Genomic DNA, 20,037 nt, shown 5'->3' on the forward strand with positions numbered 1-20,037 from the left:
TTAAGTGGTGTATAGATGATGGATGGATAATGTATATAATTAATAATGCTGTAGGGTCCTCGCCTTAATGTTAACTATAGTCAGGTAAGTTGTATATTTTATACATTTCTGTCGAGTTTTAACTCTTAATATTTGAATTACTGAGGTAAATCCACCCCATAAACAACACTGTAATGTATTAACCTCAATATTTTAACTCCCACTAGTTTTATTTTTCGGTTGGAAAAATACTTTGGTACAGCTTCTGTTGTTTTGAATGTTACTCTGCAAATAACGCCGACTTTAAAGTTTATCCTGAATGCGTTGCAGTAAATATCACACCAGTGTGTTGAGTCTAGACTTTGCCCTGCTGGTGGCGCTGGAGGGAAATCCCAGGATCGTTCTGGAAATCAAATCTCTCGAGAAACTCCCAGTTGTAACACAGAAGACTAGAAAACCAGTGGTGTGACTAAAAGAAAAAACGTTTAAAAATGAAACCTGCACAGGGGAACAAATCAAAGACGTCACCTGTTTCCTTCTTTGTTGTTTTTTTTTTTTATTGTTTTGTTTCAAATCCAGGTCAACAGCATACAATTTTCAGGGTCCTCAATTAGCTCAGTGGAAAGTGAGGACCGGCTGTAGGTCCAAGAGCATGCTTGCTCAGCAAATGGCCCCCGGATCAATACAAAAGGAAAAAGGTCATTGCCGTCCGTTACCATGACATCAGAGAAATCACTCTCAACAATCCACACGGGAGAAGGGTAAGAACGATACCACGGGGCAAAAAGAAAAAAAAAAGGTTGTTTTTTTTTGTCCAGACATTTTCAAATGAAACTACAACTAAAAATGTATTCATCAATGGAATTCACCGTCACGCTCTTAAAAAGAAGCTCACAGCCCCGTCGACAACCACACGTCAGTATTTACCAATTCCACCGGTTTGGATCAGCGTCGGAGATAAAAATCCACGTCGTGCGACAGTGCACAAAGTTATGAGGGTAACAGAAGCCAACCACACTGAACCTGACCAGTGGTGATAAAGGGTTTGAGGATGTTTCAGTCAGCACAAGACGAATCAAGGACATGAGTTGAGAAGAGATTCGGTCGGGACGGTTCAGAAGCTGTAAATATGGTAACCGTGACGCTGTCCAGTTTCAGCATCACTAACCGTGTTTCGTTGGCAAGCGAACATTTGAAAAGTCACACAATAAGGATGATATAGATTTGGTGCATTTCTATTAACTGGTTTGGGGAGAATGAACTCCTTCGATGCTGGCCACAAGGTTTGTCCATCTTTAATGAAGCACATCAACACCGAAAACGTCAAAATCCACCTCAAACGCTCGTAAAAATCTTTTGTGAAATTGAGAAACGGTTTTGAAATTATGCTGTTTCCATTAACGTTTTCTAATGCAATACTTCAAAATGTGCATTAGGAAACAGAATCAATGTCACTTGTCTTTTTTTTTAATTGCATTACTTAATATTTAATCACACATGACCCACAACCCTCAGAATGACACCAGCTTTGAAAAGGCCTCGCTCCCAACTCGTCCCATACGACCTCTTCATGCACAACAGGTCTAGAAAAATCTGTGAACATCAGAAATAGGCTACAGTGCTCAGCTAAATGTTCTTAGCTGGTGCTGTTGCTGTATTTCAGACATCGAGAACTTTGCCTTGTAACATGTGGTTGGCGTATTTTGACCTAAACCTGACCAAGAAGTTTTGGTGCCTTAACGAGTGACGAGACTTGAGTCACAAAATTTAAGAAAACAATGCGACTTACGCCACCTCCGCCTGCCCGGCATCCTTACGAAGCTCTTTTAAACAAGAAAAACTCTCATACTTCCATCAGCGTTGACTTTTGACTCGGGTGGCACCAACACCACTTTGTCTGCATCTCCAAGACATCAGCGGCTTTGGCCAAACGGCAGTTTTTGACGCCCTGAGAATGAAAACGAGTTGGCTTAGTTTGGATGGACATCGATGTGGTCTGACTTTGCTAACTGGGCTCATGTTAGAAATGCTGTGACATGACCAGAACCAAATTTTTTGCGCACAGGTTTTGGTCCCAGTACAGAGTTTCACAAAAGAAAATCCATAAGAAACCAGTTTCAATAGTGTCTTAATACACCCACTACAGCTAGTGCGGCTCATATGTGGAAAAATTCTATTTGTCTGAGTTTTCAATTGTCCAATAAATCAGCTTCTACTCTTTTCAGTTTAACGACAGATATTTTCACTTGCAGGTGAAGCACAGGTGGAATGAATCCAGCCATCATCAATAAACCTGTGCTTTTCCTTCTGTTGTATATCTGCTGTACTCGTGTGGAGGTAGTCTGACTTACCATATGCTGACGTTGGGTACAGTCAGTTCTCATGTACGTGTCATGCTGCATTCTCCTCACCTGCCACTACCTACGTGTTACCGTTTTCAAAATCCCCTCTCCTACAGGAAACAACAACTACAACCACCGATGTACACGCTGAAAATGTCAAGTTTTGCAAAGAATCTGGATTGTACAACAAGGGGGCGCTTATTGTTGTGACATTTTTAAAGACGGTGCTTCCAAATGTTCTAACAACAAGCTTCCACTGTCACTATTTTGCTGGGACACCATCACTGCATCCTGGGCTTAGCTCCGCCTCCCCCAGCATTGCGAATAAATGCCTGCAGCGACAGATCTGGATATGAGAATGTGTTATAATATGGGTGAACTGACCTTTTCAGTTGCCTGTTTTGAGTGCTATCGAGACAAGCTTTCATTCTCAGCCCCTTTTTCACCACTGACAACCGCAGCTCTGTAAAAGAAACTATAAAAACAACAGCGACCATGCTGAACGTCCTCAATGCCTCCTGCAGGAAGAAGCTCAGGGTTTTTGCTTGAGAAGAATCAGTGTTTAAAAAGCAGATCATCGCCATCCTTCTTGCAGATTTATAACGGCCGAGACAAAGCGTCTCTTTTCTCCCCCCACGGTGACCTGCGACCCCTTTGCACTCTGAGCAGCGAAGTCTTTGAAGGCTGAGCGATGGGAAAAACCCACAAGGGGCCCTTCGGTGGAGGAACGTTGGTCAACGCTCTGGCATCGTTCGCACCAGCGTGAGTGAGGATACAAAAGAAGAAGAACCACGGGGGGGAAGTGAGAGTGACGGAGAGGAGAGTGGCGAGCACCAGTTGTTTCTAAAGCACCTCACGGCTAAAACTCTGCGAGTCAGTGATAAGGATGGAGATGACGGTGGATGGTGTCTCGGGGCGCGATATCAGAGAAAAAGAACATACAGCTGATAAAATAAGCTACATATTGTGCCTGATCAAGTTCAAACCACCAAATCCAAAAAGCTACGATTCCAACAAACCAGCGAAAGATCTTTTAGGTATCAGTCCAAAAGGTGATAATGTTACTTCAAATGTGGGACTTAATTTAATACTGAAAATATAAACTCTCTACATAAGTGGGATTACTCTGGAGCTCTTTCAGGTCTGACCTTTGACCGATGATTGTACTTTTAGGGGCTTTAAGGGCCAAAGAGACCTATAAAAACCTGACTGAGCAGAGTCCACGCTGAAGATTCAAAATTTTAAGATATGCGCTACAATCTGATAATAATAAAAAAAAAAAAAGAAGAAGAAGAAAATTAAATAACAGTGTCATTCCTCAAATGTATTTATACACAGCAAGATTTTCCAGAAGACGTTGTGAGAGTGAGAGCGGCACTGAAGTGAGAAAACATCCAAACACTTGAGTCTTTGCTGTTGTCCTGAGTCACAGCAGGATATATTTGAGCCACAAGGGAGGATTTATTTTAGGGTGATGGGGGGCCTCAGCCAAAAGTGCTTTACCTAAAACCCGCCACTCACCAGAGCCGCTGTGAGGAGGGATACAAAACACGAAACAGTCTGGTTTAACCTTATTTACTCTGTGAAATTCGATGTAAACGAGCGCATCCCTCTGCGCGGCACAGAAGCCGGTGAGGTGGGAAGGGCGGAGGCGTCAACGTGAGGCGGAAAAATAAAGAAAACGGGGCGTCCGGATCTTGCAGCTGGTCCTGGTGCAGTGACTGATCAGGGCAGGGCGAGGAAGCAGGGTGGAGGGTTTTAACTGCGGGGCAGGCTGCACATTTCACAGTGCTCCGTGCCAGGCTGGTTCATGAAGGTGCAGTGGAGGCAGGACCACATGGCTGAGGAGGAGGCAGGAACCGAGGGGCCGCCCATGGCCCCGTAACCCAGAGAGCTGGAGGGCTGCCCACCCACTGTACCTGCAGGGACAGGAGACGCATTACAGGGCGTTACTGAGGCGCAGCACGTACACCAAATGAATAGAAAAAGCCATGCTGGAGTGTCTCGTATTTGGTGACTAGATTAGGGTTTGTTTGTAGCCTTAATGTTGCTAAGCTAGCAGGTGTTTTCAGCAGAATAAGTCTGTCAGAGTTACCGTAAAGTCCGGACTATAAGCCGCTACTTTTTTCACACGCTTTGAACGCTGCGGTAAGTTTTACAAATTTGCCTCAAGATGAAAGTGACACTGAGAGCAACGACAGAGAGACTGAGGAAGTGACAAAGTCATTCTGAGGCTGTTCAACTCCTGAAGACACTGAAGAAGACGACTTTAGTGGGTTTTAGTGCAGGAGGAAGATGAAGGTAGCGATCAATGACTTTTCCTGGTAGGCTGTTGTAGTTTTTATTTTCTTAACCAGCCGTGTTACAGGAACTGTTCAGAAAAAAGCATTTACGTATTCGTGTATGTTACTGGTACGTATTTAATTAAAAGTTTAAAAAAATATTTCTGTGTAAATATCTCATGTTACCACGTGGACATCTGCAGCTTATAGACAAGTGCAGCCGATATATGTACAAATTGTTTTTTCTTTTTAAATCGGGTCCAGCTTATATTCAGGTGCGCTCAATAGTCTGGAAATTACGGTAATCAATCCTAAAAGAGTTTGTCAGCCCAGTTTTTCTGAAGGTCTCTGTAACAGAGAAAATTCAATCCACAAAGGTATATTTATATCTTTCTGTGTTACGTTGACAGTTTAGGGATGCAAGTTTGTGTTTTTTGTTGCATACTGGACCTGCTGCATGTCATTTCTTTTTAACATCATAGATCTTTTACATCTTAACACACTTCGTATTTCTATACCATATATTTTGCACATTTCATATGAACGTTTTTATGACTTCGCTCTGTGAACCGTTTTTGTGTGTTTAGCGTTCGATGTGGCTTCTTGATTGTAGCTGTGTGTCTGTCTCCAATCAAACAGTCAAACATGGCAGTGTTAGTGGTGGAGAGGTGACAGGATTTATTTCTCTAGCTGTAGTGGTGTTGTTTTTTATTTTTTGCTCTACTCAGTGGTTTTTAATCAAGCCAGCAGCGAATGTGAGCAACCAAGTAATGATTTTACCTTCTCCTGCTGTAAATTAAATCCTGTCTTCTATGTTCAAATTAATTGCGTGTTTTGCTTCTTCTACGTTTAACTCATTGTGGACTCAGGGACAAAAAGCCTACATTAATTTCTTTGATTGTTTGTTTTCTAAAAATTCAATGTAGAAGAATCCTGGATCAACTTGTGCACCATTTTTCTAAGTGCCAACATGTGTCACAAGCATTGGAAAGTAAAACGGTGGCTCCAAATACTATAGATATTTAACTATTTACATTTTTACAAACTCAGTAGTTTTCATTCTACTCCGCACATCAACTCTACAAAGATATTTCACCATGCTGAGTGTATCGTCCAAAGGTTTTGAACCATGTGGCTTTTCTTTCCTTGATCCTTAATATTTATTTTCCTCAGTCTCGCTTGATGTCTCCTCTCTGCTCTGAGGAAACACTGCCCGCAGTTCAACTGAAACTTCACAAATTTCTGACTGTTGCTTACAGCCGAGTCAGTCACGGCTTTTCAATTGTGTTGCTGAACACAGAATTGTAAGTTTTTCACAGGATCTACTGTAAATGGTTAACTAAATTTTTTTTTTAATGTGACATGTAGAATAAAGTGATTTTAATGAAACATTAGTTTTAAGCTTTGAGTTGGTGAATCTTCCTGAAATGTCACAAATGACTAGTTCAAGGACTATTTGACAGTTTAAAATCTGACAATGATGTCTATTTTTACAGCTTCTTTCTCTGATAAATGGTAGATTTTAACTTTAACAATAACATGCTTTTCAAAGCTGCCAGCAGGTTTTAGGGGTTTTGAGGGTTCACTAATAAACTAATCATTCCAGCACTACAGAATATGTCCATTAGAGAACAAAGTGAACAGGTTGAGGTTCGGGTAAAGTTCTGAGGTGTGTAACAGTCGAGTTTTATGAAATGTCCCTTTAACAAGGTGTACGCTGTGTCGCCTAGTGGTGACGTCATCAGTCCGCACCTATGTTTTTGTGTGAGTGATGCTGGATGTTTGGTCAAGCATATTCACTTCACTCTGCTTTTATTGCACAAAAGAGAACAACAGTGATGGTAAACCAGAGGTAACTATTTTGTTCATGTATGAAGAGAAAGTTGTTGTACAACCGGGCCTGATATGGTTGGAGTGTGTTTAATAAACGACGAGCAGTTTGTGAAATTTCAACATTGTGTGGACGTTAGTTCTGTCTGCCGTTTCTCTCCATGATCTCAATCGAGCTACACGGACTCAAACCATCACAGGTCACTCACTGCACAGCTGCTCGATGGTGGCCCACTGCTCAGACTTCTTCCAGGTCTGTGCCAGATCCTCATTAGAAGTCTTCACTGCATCAAGCAGCAGTCCGATGCTGTCCTGCAAACACAAACACAAACTCTCATTTATCCACTGACAGCGACACATTCAAGACAAAGTCAAAAAAACAAAAAAAACCCACCACCAGCTTTTTGTTTCATAAGGTTCTATACATTTAGGATGTTCAAATCTAATGGAGCGGGACATCACAGAGAAACTGTGTTGTGATGAACCACTTTGAAAATCGGCCTGAACAAAAAGGTCTGAGTGAAAACATCCTCACGGCAGTAACCAGCTCCAGACCGGAGAGGAATGCGGCCATATTCTAACCCATTTTCTGCATCACAAATGGGAAACAAATGGAGGCTTTGAAGTGTTGACTTACTCTCAGAGGCATGACTTCATTGGTGACGAGGAAGAGGAGCAGATGGAAGTCTGACACGATGTTCAGGAATGATGCCGAGGTGCACTGGGACAGGTATGTCGCTAAACTGTGAAAATCCTGCAACAAACAACAACAAAAATCTAAGTTTCTCTGCACTCTGGAAGTTACGGACTCCAAAGGTCAGTCTGATTTTCTCTGGCTCTCAACTGTGACTGCCCACGTCAGGCTGAAATACAGGCAGATGTAAAGGCTGAAGTTTAGTGAGGAAATCCAGAAAAAAACTAATGACGACAGCATCAGGCACCTTGATTATGTGGGTTAAAACGAGGCTGTGTAAATACACTCAGTTGGCAGTTTATCAGCAGCTAAAACCAGCAACGGTTCAGTTATAAATTCTCCCTTTATGAGAGTTTAATATGCAGTTTGCGGCTCTCTTGAGCTGCTGTATATACAGCGAGGTTTAAGTTGTGCCGTTTACCCTCATTGATATACACGGGATGGACAAAATAATCAGTCAGTGCAGTTAAACAGCAGCACAAACTGCAGCTTCAAAATAAATCAGCAGCTCTCTGAAACTGTAAAACTGAACCTTCACGAAGGAGAACTTATTGCAGGACTGCTGCATTAGGCTTCACTGATTCTACCTGCTAATAAAATACTAACCCAGCATTCAGACTCAGTAATCACAACATTCAGTGGACCTCGGTTAACCAAAACATCTGGGGAGTATTTTTAAGAGTCCAGTTGGCATCAAAAAGTAGATGCACTGAAGCTGCGCTGTAAAGTTTTGTCCTCACAGAAGATGATTAGTTTGCATCTAAATGATAGTTTAACAACAATGCAGCCGAGAATGTGCAATAATGTAAATTTGTTATAGTTTTTTCGGCTTTTTCCATAAAGGGAGATATGCTATCAAGCTGATTTGAAACCAGTCTGACAAATATTTGTACACTAACCAGGTCAGTAGTGTATTAAGTAACTGACAATAGACCTGCCATTTATCATGCTACCACATCTCTGCCCACAGTTACTGCACAACCTCCTCTGAGCGACAGCCAGAGCTCACTGCAGTCAACTCGTTGACCTTCACACTGTGCTTTTACACGTTACAAAAGTACATTTTAAATATGCAGCAGTTTCCCTGAAATCCCCTGAAATATGCATCATTCTTTGTGCTTTCATTGGACAGCGAGTCACTAATCCATCCAAGAATCAGCAGGTTTTTTGCCAACGGAAGTTAAAACGTCGCAGAAACTCCACTGAAAAGAGGGGAAGGCTTGAGATGCTGTATGAGGTCGCTGCTTTCCTTCTCTATACATCAGAATAAATCAGCAGCTTTAGATTTGTTGTAAGGAATTTCTTAGACAGTTTTATGACTTTTGCTTCTGTAGTAAAGACTATATCTCAGACTTTACTTGTTATTATTATTATTATTATTTTAAATCTCAAACTATACCTAAAAAGAAAATGCAAGAGACGGAGCAAATCACATATATTAAGGCTCCAAAACAAAAAACAACTTCATTATCAGGTGAAATGTTCCTATTAACGCCATAAATCCATTCCATTTCATTCATGCACCCCAAATACACTTTTCTTTTGTAAGACACATTTTTAAAGTCAATAAAACCAGACTGAAAATGTTCTGTAATCCTTCACTGAATATCTCTGGTGAAATCAGAGGTGAGAAGGTTTCGATGACTTAGTCCACAAAGTACTTACTTGTGTTTCTCCCAGAATATCGCGGTTTTCGATGGGGAAGCGTTGTGTTGAGGAAAAGGTGTACTGAGGGTCCTTTGGAAAAGTTGTAGTTATCTGGAGAAGAAAGTAAAAAAAAGGGAAATTATCTACAAAGGCAGTGTGTGTACATTGCACCAGTCAACGTAAATAAAATATGAACATCCATGTACGCTACTCACATCTATGATAAGGTACTCCACAGGCAGAGGCCGAGCTAGAAACGTGACATCATTTCCAAATTTGTCTTTGTCCTGTAAAATCAAATGCAAATCTCAACATCTGGATGAACCCAAACACAACATCGGACCCAAAAATGGACAACCGTCGAGTTTGTTTTGTCAAAAACCATCATCACAGCCTGCATCAAGGTCTCACCTTGTAGAAGACGTCGGGGACGTACTGCTCGGGGCTGGACTCCTTAGCGTAGCCCAGCTCAGGAGCGTCTTTGCAGGGCAGTAGGCACTCGTCTCTCACCAGAGCCATGCACTGATTGGACACCTGGTATCCTTCAAAGTGCACCTGGTTATCTGGACCGCCTGCACACAGAGCACAGAAACACAAATACTGTGATCATGGGAACTCCTGGAGGTGTTCTGACTGTTCCTGACTCTCACCTGGTGACCAGAGGTGGTCGAAACGTTGTAGTCTGTGTCCTTAAATTATGAAAATCCCTGTGTGTTTTTCTCAGGGTGGATACTGGTACCAGTTATTATTAGTCAAGAAAACAGATAACTATATTGGGAACAGATGCTTTTGAAGTAAAAATTTAAATCCTGGCATCAAAATTTTAATTGACTCAAACTCCAACACAAAACCTGTTTAAAAAGGTTGTGTTTTGTTTTGTTTTTACATGTTTAATTAAAAAAAACACTCTTTAATCGTTTATCCATTAGTTGATTGGCTATTACATGTCATGTGTAACCAATCAGATCATGAGACGACTCAAGCATGAAAAAGATAAAGAAGAAAATGATAAAGAAAAAAAATCAGAAGATGCACAATATGGGACTCAATAAGCAACCAGGTGGATCATTTGTGTTAATTTAACAGTTACGGTAAGAAAGCAGCAGAAACTTCTGAGAATCTGGGACCAAAGAATGTCTGATGCTTGTATTTGAAAAACAACCCCTGTGAATAATTAGTTATTGAAAACATCAAAAGCAAACTTTGTGTTTTGCAGCTTTTAAACTGATTTGATTCATCTGCCGCAAGACTTAATTTGCCACAACGCGAGTGCAGTTTCCTCCAATCAGATCCTGCATCAACACCAACAAAGAGGCGGCGCGGGCCAAGATAACGTGAACAAACCGAGCAGCTGAAGTCTTCTAAATGTTGCACATGAGACTAATTTGCAAACAGATTATGTCTCAGCACAAGAGAAAGTAAAACAGATGGACTTCGGCCCGGCTGGCACAAGATGAGTAGCCGTGACGTCAGCTTTGGCTGCCAGCACCTCATTCATGCGAGTAACAGCGATGAGGTCACCGCTGGAACAAACACACAAGAGGGACTTGGAGGGTTGTAGTGGAGGGAGGTGAAAACCGCTGGACTCGACCCAGCAGAGCCTGGCTTGTGTTACGCCACTCGACTGGCCTCAAATTTAAAATGCACTGCTTCTGTAGTTACAGCTTTGCAACGGCACGACTAAGCGACCGAGCTTTAAGACTTCCTCGAGTAAAAAAATAAGCTTTTTACCTGGTTAACATCTCCATGTGCTGTTTTTACAAGATAGCACACAGCACCAGGGCTGAGCATTTCCACCTTTAAACTGCAGCGCACTGATGACATTAAACGCAGATCCAGACGTTTCATATGTGGCAAACCTAAAGAACTAGTTCTCTTGTCAAGTGTGATGACTTCTATAAAGACTTGTGCATTATCTGTAGACTAGTGAGCGTTTCCAGTTGATCTACAGTGAATCTTTCAGTGTCAGTCTGCTCTGAACATGTTTGGTTAAATCACTGCAATCAGCAGTTTCTGAACACTTCTGTGATGTGTTTTGCTTCTACAGTAGAAATAAATTGTTAATTGCAGAAATAATGAGAGGAGAAAATAAATCGAGAAAGACTGCACATTGTGAGAAAAATTATAGGCAAAATTCAATATTGCGATGACAATATGACCTGTGATGAAGAAATGAAAACAAACTGAAGTGTGCGTGCTAACTATTATAGCTCCGATGTGCAATGGATTTATGGCTCATGCTCAATGACGGTAAAAATACAACTTTTCAGACAGAATTAAGGCCAAAAATGACGGTCATCACGCATGATAAGTTCAAAAAAAGTTTGTTGTTAGAGAAAGCATTCGGCTTGCGACAGTAACTGATTCAGCTGAGCTGCCAACAGACATCCGACCAAAGAACAAGAAACAATTCACGTAAATAAAACCTGAATTTCTCAGTCAGGGGCCTTAAACCCTCCTCCTTCATATGTGTTTGCACACCAAAAAAAACCCTAAAATATCGACCTTTTCTGCTGTTTTGAAACATCACCAAAGTCACCAACTGTCATCTTCAGAATTAGTGTCATCAGAGAAGGACGAATACAGCGAAGAACAGAGAACCACTGAGCTCATCTGCTTCACATTGTGGTACGATATTTAAATATCAGCCGGTAAAAGAGGGTTTAAAAGTACCACGTTACTGTCCAAAAATTAAACTGTTCAGCCACATATTGGAAAAAAAGGAATTCACCTGTTGCGACCACGGTCACAAATTTGGATCCGAAGTGTCCGTCTCGAGAGAGTCTGCAGGGGTTTGAATGTTGGTTCTGGAAGTATCCCGCCGTGATGCACTCCTCTGCACTCAGGTAATGCGAGTCCTGACAGAGGAAACGACATTTATAACACGAGGAGAAGGCAGCATTAATCTGTCAGCTAGATCCCCTTCGAGTCAGCTGCGCCCTCACCTTGTTTCTTGAGTAGCGGACAGTTCCTATCCTCGTATCCTCAGACAGCAGGTCGGTGAAGATCCATCCCACCTACGAAGCAAGAAAGACGAACATGTAAGGAACTGCTATAGTTTTTTCAAAATTATAACATCACAAAAAAAGAAAAAAGGTGAACAGAATTTCAATTGTTCAACATTTTATCCATCCAGCTACATAACTATCTTTATACACACACATATAGTAGGATACACACACATCCTGAGGCATCAGATGACAAACACATGATACCAGCAGTAAGTGGTTGACAGCATACTGGAAAGAGTGGGCGTAAATCTGGTGTTACTGAACAGTTAAACGGTTAAACGGTTGGATCATCAGAAAGCCTTGAAGCAAAAATCTGCTTCAAACCTTGAGTTCAAATTTCACAGTTTATGCAAATTGCCAATATGCAAAGATTTAAAGGTCAGAGTCAGACGAAGCACCCACGAGGAAAGAAGACCAACCTTGCAAAGCCCCAGTTTGGCAGCGATTTCGTCCACAGCTGCAGCTTTGGGATCCTCCAGCATCTCCAGGCTGTTCTGAGTGGCATTCTGAAACACAGCGGGGAACATTAGAATAACAGAGCTGCTGTTTAGTCAAGACAACAGTGCACTAAACAGACCAAGCAAAACATGTTTAAATTGACTTGATGAAGACAGAAACAAATGCTGCAGAGTCTCTCACTCACCTGTGGGGGCTCGTAGATGGCGGCCACCTCAGCTCTGATGCCCAGAGGGATGTCTTTGTGCTCGGTGTACCTGCCGTACAGGTAGCCCATCCTCTGGCTGCCCGTCTTCCTCCAGAAGTCCAGGAAACGGTCAGCGATGGTGTGGTTCTCAAACATGATGTTGTCCACGTGACGGTATTTCTGCGACAAGAACAGACAAATTAAATTCATGTGTCCCTCACACAAGTTCAGGTTTGTTTAATCCTGTGGCAGCAGCGTGTTGAAATGGGAAAGACACTGAACACCAAATTGCTCCTGATGGCCGGACCAGCCCTCAGCATGGAAGCTCACTGCCTTTCTGCCATGTGGACTTATTTACACTGCACTAGTTCTTGAATTTGCCAGCAAGTTTGAAAGGCATCGCCACAATTACACCATTTATGAGAGCCGAGAGAATCATCGGATTTTTGGTTTTATCAGAACAATAAACAAATGTAAGCTTAAAATTGCATTTTTCCACTAAAACCACTTTATAACACTCGTCTCTGTTAAGAAAATAACGCCAAAAATACGCCGTTTGCGCCAGATCCTATAAAAACAAAGAATTCTGTGCACTTCAGTATGGCTGAGAATCCATGACTGATTCAGCTACATCCAACAGTCACATGACTAAAAAAGCTGAAGAGTATTTGGCTGAACTGCAGTCAGTGTTTCCAGAGAGCAGAGAGGAGACGACAAGAGAGACCGAGAGGAAAGTAAAACGTACCGGATCAATAACATAAATGCAGCACGGCTCACAAACAGCACACAGAGGAGCAGGTTGTTTTACGATACATTCAGCATGAAACATCTTTCTACAGTTCATGTGCAGAACAGAGAGAAAAATGCAGAATTTGTAGAGTCTGAAAAAATGCAAGTATTATAGCCATTTAAAAAAAAAATTTTTTTTAAACAAATTATCAAAGAAGTTCGACTTTCATCGTTTCCTTTCTTATGAGTTATGCCATTATCACTGTGTCTTTCTGCACAGAGGACATTTCTGAGTTCTCTCTCCTTCTAGTCGTGGTTGTTCTGTTTCCATAGAGGTGCAGGACTTTATATTGCAGTGAAAAATGAGACAGGAGCAAAAAACACCCAGAAAGACATTCGTATTCTAACTGAAATAAAAGACCTGAATGCATCTTCCAGCACCGGTCCCGGGGACATACCTGTCTATTCAGTGTGATGGCACTGGGCTGGCACTTGGTGCAGATCCCCTCTGGCCAGGGAGGGTGACCCTCGCAGCCGGACTTTATCTTACAGCTGATGTTCTCCAGAGCAGCAAACTTCCCTCTGAAAGAAATCAAAACTGTTTTAGTCTCTGGCACAAGGATCATCACAAATATGTCCACCGTGATAATTACAAACAACTTCGCACTTATCGGCTCCACCGGTCAGCTTGCGAAGGTATGCGTGGAATGACATGTGCTTCACTGGTGGGTCGAGGTGATTCAGGTAGTCTTCGTCAAAAGGCTGGAGAAGAAAAAGCCGCATCCTCAGTGAGTCAAATCAGAATGAACTTGTCATATATGGGTTGTTGTAGCAGTGCAACATAATAAAACACAAGCTCTGTTACCTCTAATGGTACACAGTGCACACATTTTCCAAGGGCACCGTGGCGACATCTGGAACAAGAAATGAATAATTAGTTATCCGCAATCTGCATTTAATTTGCATACGTGTGCGGCCGAGTCGCTCTCTTACAGCTGTGGATCTCTGTTCCTGTAGATTTTGCCGTCTTGCTTTGCCAGATACTGATCGATCTCGTCCTCCTGGACCTGGGGTGCTGAGAAGGACCGAGGGATCATGGAGGACGAAGAGGAGGATGAAGAGGAGGACGAGATGGAGGGTAGTGATGAAGATGTGTGCGGGGTGGCCGTGTCCATCACCTCCCCAGATGAGGTGGAGGATGCTGAAGGGAACAGAAACAACATGTCCCCATGCCTACAGGAAAAACAACAAATGAGATGATTAAAGCAACTAAAGAATAAAACAAGTGGCAATAAAACAGCACCAGTGACAACATTCACACACAGACAAACGTAGCTCACTGTATTCCCTCGTAATCCACATAATAAACAAGAACAACGCTATTCTGGTAAATGCATGATTTATTCCTTTCTGTATGTAGCTATTCTCTAAGTATTAACAAGTCTTAACTTTAAATTTCACAACTTAATAGAAATACAAGTTTTTATTTTGATGAGTGTTTTGATGGCCAGATCTAGCTCGAGCTGATGAAACAGTGAAATGTGCAAGACTTCCTCGCAGATGTTAAGTATTTGCATCTCTTAAAATGTATATTTTAAAAGAACCAGAAATATCTTTTAAATTCATATGCCTTGTTTTGTTGTTGTTTAAGTTTTCTAGCTCCACTTCATTCTATGTGATTGTTCATGCATATTTTATGCATTTTAATTGTTACTTTATTCATCTTTTTATTATTATTGTGAAGATTTTTATAACAGTTTTTACACTTCTGTAATTAAATGTATTTGTTCAGATGTTTCCTTTGTAAAATACAGCAACGTTGTTTTGAAAGGTTCTACATAAATATATCTTATTAGTCTGATACTAGAATGACACTAGAAAACAGACTTTTTAGGATACTGAATCCAGATTCTAATAATTAGATCTGCAATGTCCAAGTGGACTGTCAGTCGAACCAAATAGGTCAGACAACCGTCGGTGTTTGTTTTATAAGGAGAAAAGCTCTACATCAACAGCCTTCCAGGATTAATGCATTATTTTCAGGAGCACAAGGAACAGACTTCCTGTAAACAACCCCACATTTTCACAACTTTGAACTGGTCCAATCTAAAGGCTAATGCAGACCGCTAGATCTCACTTATTTAACATTTACCGAACGAGTCCAAACTGACTGACACCATGTTAAAGAAGCCGTCGGTGTGGCTGCATTTTGTTCAAACTGATGGACAAGAAGTGTAAACCCTGCAAACAACAGTTTGTGTATCACAGCTCAGCAACCAACATGCAGATCATCTAAAAACAGCAGCTAACTCATCTGTGTTTTATTCCTAAATAGTTCTTGTGCTGGATCAGCAGCTGATATAGAAATCACAGGAGTATCTGCTGCTGGTCTTCTCGGAGTCTGTTCTGATCATTTTAGTAAAATATAAGCAGGTTCAAATGACTTAATATGCTACAAATACCAACTTTTTATGTTGATTTAGAATTCATTTCAGCAAAGAAGGCTGCAGGTATTTATTAGACTGTGGCACTTTTATTTCACCTAAAGATAATGTTCACATTTTCTTCCCCCGACAGCCAATTGATTGGCTGAAGAGTAGGTAGGATTTCAGTCAACCACCCTTCTGATAATGCCGTTTGTGTTTACTTACTTGATCTTCAGCAGGCTGAGGGCTTTGTTCTGGGAAAGGATCTCTCCGGTCTTGTTGCGGTTCAGGTAAACTGAGAACCCGTTGGAGTTGAATCCAAACTCTTTGGCCACCTGTGAGAGAGGTGGAGGTCATGTGCTGATTAGAAACCACATAAAAATGTTGTCACGCATCCGATAATAAAAACACCACCACATTTCCAGACTGTAACAAACATTTAAGTGTTAAATTAGTCTGGGCTTATCTTTAGGTCAAAGGTTTGTTCTTCCTTGGAATCTACACCAGGAAACGATTCAGATCACATAAGCCAGTGCTCGTGTTAAGGCTGTCCACTTATCAAACAACATCAATCACTCACTCAAAGCAGATTACCAAAGAGCCTCTTGGCACGAGAGAAACTCAGCTTGTACGGACACCTCTTACGGTTGTTTCACAGTGTGCCAGACTAAGTTATTAAGCGCACTCTGAGCAGGCCGGCCAACAGAATATCCCATGGCACCTCAACATCACATCACATATCTGGCAGACACTCAGCCTGATGCTGATGATTCGCCTGTATTTCAACAGCTAGGATGTACTTGACCCAACAACCATTAGTGGACCTGTGAGCCTCTCTGGTCACATAAAAACAAAATGATTATCTTGACATTAAAACTGAATTCATAATGACGTTTACTGCAAAGATTGCACCGTCTCTAACGACATGTAAACCAACAGACCATCATAAAACAGTTACTGACAGCGGGAGACCGTCAGCGCTGTGGGTTTTTTATTTATTTATCTTTAAGGTCAGTGCTGATAAAATTAGCAGAGAACAGTCAGGAGGTTCTTTGAGCATAAAATCATTATTTTTCTCAAGCCACACCAAAGAACAGTATATAAAAAGTGTGCTGTCAGACAGTGAGAGACGGAGCGTCACGTTGGGCTTCTTTTATTCTGTCTCAGCTGCAGAAATATAACCTGCAGGGCTCAGACTGTCTCTGCCCCGTCGGCCTTGTGGTTTTCTGTTCCACCCATCGCTGGCTGCACATCAGCGGGGAATGAAAACTACCCTTTGCATTGATCTGCAGTCTACACCATCCTGCCTTAACACGGATACATACATTTTTGATGAGGTGCTGCTGCAAAGCCCCAGTGCTAACAGTCTGCTGGAGAACAGTTCTATTTTAGGTCGTTCAAAGCCAATGCTTCAAATGCATCTGTAATTATTTTAGGTGCCTAAGTGCGACTAAAGGTCGGATGGAACAAAACACAGATAACATTTTTAAAATATCTAAATTTGAGACCAAATGTGTCATTATTTCATCTATGTATTTCTCACACCCTTTTACACTGTGTCTAAGGAATGGTGTGAAGTAACGCCTGCACCGTGAAACACAACCTGTCAAACAGTTGTGGTGACAACTGTGTAAAGCTATGCACTACTACATTCCTCCAACACAAATTACCTTTGAAAACCACGTCAATAGTGGAAACACGCAGAGGAGCAGTGCAGGACTGACCTGCTCTGGTAATTCCTGCACAGCTTCATACATTAAAGAACAATGAGCAGGAACAAGCAAAAACCCAGGAGGAATACAAGTGCACTTTGTGACGATGATGCATGCAGTCGTACATGCGATGCTGCACAAATACAACACATTAAAAGTGAAAAAAGTTCTCTGGAGGAAATGACTGAAGAATTCAAGGCTTGAAGGAGGCAACAATCACATGATTACCTGCAGCACTCAAATCATAACAGCAAACATTATCATTGTTGTATTTTACACACTGTACCTTTTTCAAAAAAGCAGCGGCTGTCTCCCTCTTGGTCGAGGGGATTTTCTTCATCCCATCTGGGGACTGTACCCTGACGATCTATACGAGACAAAAAAACAGAAAAAAAAACTGCATTAGCGCTGCAAAATATTTCAGTTCAGCAAGAAAGTGAGGCAAACGAACTCAAACACGTCACGCGCCAACTTGATATATACAGAAAACTCACACGGTTCTAATTTTCCATCACTACTCTACAAGAGAAGTCTGTCTGATAGAACATCATTTACTCCACTTAATGGTTAATTTTAACTTTGTTTAGAGAACACATTGTTCGTGGACATGCAAGCTCTGTATGTGCACAGCAAAATGAGCGAGGAACAGGAGAAGAAACACTCAAAAGGAAGACTTAGTTGCAAAAGAAAAGCAATGTCAGCTACGTAGGAATACTTTGGCATTTACTCTGTTAGCAGTGTATTTCAATTGATGCCACGACACAAGGCAAAGCGACTTCGAAAAACAATTTGTTTGACCACTAAAATCGGCAACACAAAGCTATGAGCGACGAGATCAAAATCATGTCTGAGTGTCATCCAAAGCAAAAGCTAATTGTGGGTGCCTTTGCCAGTGTTCCACCTTCACCAGGGCAACAAAACATCATCACCAACAGCCATAAAAAAAATGTTCGATAGAATGCTTGATAGTTAATGGATCAGATGCTTTAAGGAACACAACAAATACACAAACACAGGCTGCATGAACAAACTCCCTGGTTCATAAACAGCTCATCAAACGCTTTTGTAATAGAGCCCCTGCGTCCTTCGTCGTGCTTCCTCCGGCTTCCATGCAGGTCTCCTGAGGCATGCTAAACCGAGGCCACAGACATCCCCTGGTGAAGGATGCAGCCCGTGGAGGCTGGTTTGTGATCTAAAAACACCCATGACCCTGGCAGCCTGCTTCAAGGGCTGGCAAACTTGATGTTGTGCTGTTTGCGGAGCTCGCGGCAGGGAGGCAATGATACAAAACGATAGCTGGTCTTGGTGCTTGGAACCCTAACCTTGGCAGTTTCGCCCTGGTTGCCTTCTGTTGGCTTCTGGGATTTACTTGTTTTCTTTATTAAATGCATAACAATGTAAGTTCATTCCTTCATTGTTGTCCTTATTTACATTCACGTGTGTACATGTGCTTTTATTTGTTGCTGTATTTACTTTAAAACTATTACATGCACACCTTGATAATAGGCTAAAGTGGTCAAATTCAAAATAAACCTCTTTATTCCTGTTCTGTATGAAAATAGGTCATTAAAACACATAAATCACCAATAAAATGGACATTTATTTGACTATACAGGCCAACCTTTGGTAAACTATATGACAAAGTTTCCAAACTTTTTGGAGCATTTCTTTAATTTATTTTCTATTTTCTTGCCTACAAAGTCACCCAAATCCCTCTAGAATTAATAATTATTTCCAAACTGAGCTATTCAAATCACACAGTGGAAATTACTGTATTGTTTTGCATATGGCAACAGAAAAAAAAACCATCATCCCAGTGTTCCCATATAGAGCAGCTGCCATAACTGTTAGATATAAATGAAAACCTGGTTCAGACTGAACATGATTCCAGCACCTGCCAGTGAAAACACGGGCTGCTCCCCCCTCTCTCCCCCCTCTCCACAGTGGTGTCACTTGTCAGGACATTATGACAACGATGACAGTGCAAAAAAAAAGTAACGTTAACGTTCATTTATGAGCCCCTGCCGTTTTCCAGAAGGCGCTTTTGTGCTGCAACATGAATTCATTGAAGTAAGAACGCTGTCACAGTGTGTTGGCGTTTTCACAGTGAGCAAAATATCACTTTAAGTGGATCTACAACATCTTCGCTTTCTGTACGACCGCCGAGCTCGCTAATGTTGAGCTAATGAGCTCCGGAACAACACTCCACATATTTTACTGTTTAATGTAAAGGGTCGTGTAGCTTCTCCGTTAGCCAACAATGATTCTTTTCATTCGGATGCCGTCAGCTAGCCTCATAGCTAAGATTAGCCGGTTAGCTAAAGGCCCCAGTCACTCTGTGCTAATGATAAGCAGCTAACGTTAGCTAACTCACTGAGCTAATTCTGCTGCCTCATCACTCCGGACTTGCGCTAAGCGGCTAGCTAACGTTAGCCGGGTCGAGCCGTCACCGGCGCGAATACGAGCCGCCGTGATACTCACAATGTTATCCGCCATGTCGCTGGGCCGAGAGCTCCCGGTAGAAACCGCCGTGTAGGAGGACAGACTCAGTAAAAACAGAAATCACGCAGCGTTACTGTCTGTCTGTCAGCGAAACTCCATCACACAACTCAAACACCGGGTGTTACAAACACTAGTGCCCGTCCGTTTCCCACCGGTCCCACACCGGAGCGACTCGGCCGAAACTGTAAACAAACACAGGTTCCGCTTTTCTTTTTTAATCGTATTAATAACATAATAATA

At 41.8% G+C, this 20,037-nt stretch overlaps 1 protein-coding gene across 1 annotated transcript; it reads right to left on the reverse strand.

The window, feature by feature from the left end:
• Positions 1-782: 782 nt before the first annotated feature.
• nploc4 (NPL4 homolog, ubiquitin recognition factor) lies at positions 783-19,927 on the reverse strand. The gene is made up of 17 exons (XM_008300573.1): positions 19,777-19,927; positions 17,582-17,662; positions 15,809-15,918; positions 14,151-14,390; positions 14,023-14,071; positions 13,825-13,919; positions 13,616-13,739; positions 12,429-12,608; positions 12,205-12,291; positions 11,720-11,791; positions 11,506-11,632; positions 9,186-9,346; positions 8,990-9,061; positions 8,793-8,885; positions 7,071-7,187; positions 6,643-6,745; positions 783-4,240 (listed from the first exon to the last, which is right to left on the reverse strand). The coding sequence occupies exons 1-17, from the start codon at positions 19,789-19,791 to the stop codon at positions 4,080-4,082; spliced, it is 1,887 nt and encodes a 628-aa protein (XP_008298795.1). The 5' UTR covers positions 19,792-19,927; the 3' UTR covers positions 783-4,079.
• Between the last annotated feature and the right edge of the window lie 110 nt (positions 19,928-20,037).

This window comes from Stegastes partitus, unplaced genomic scaffold (genome assembly GCF_000690725.1).
Source record: "Stegastes partitus isolate 25-593 unplaced genomic scaffold, Stegastes_partitus-1.0.2 Scaffold1560, whole genome shotgun sequence".
Classification (NCBI taxonomy): Eukaryota; Metazoa; Chordata; class Actinopteri; family Pomacentridae; genus Stegastes; species Stegastes partitus.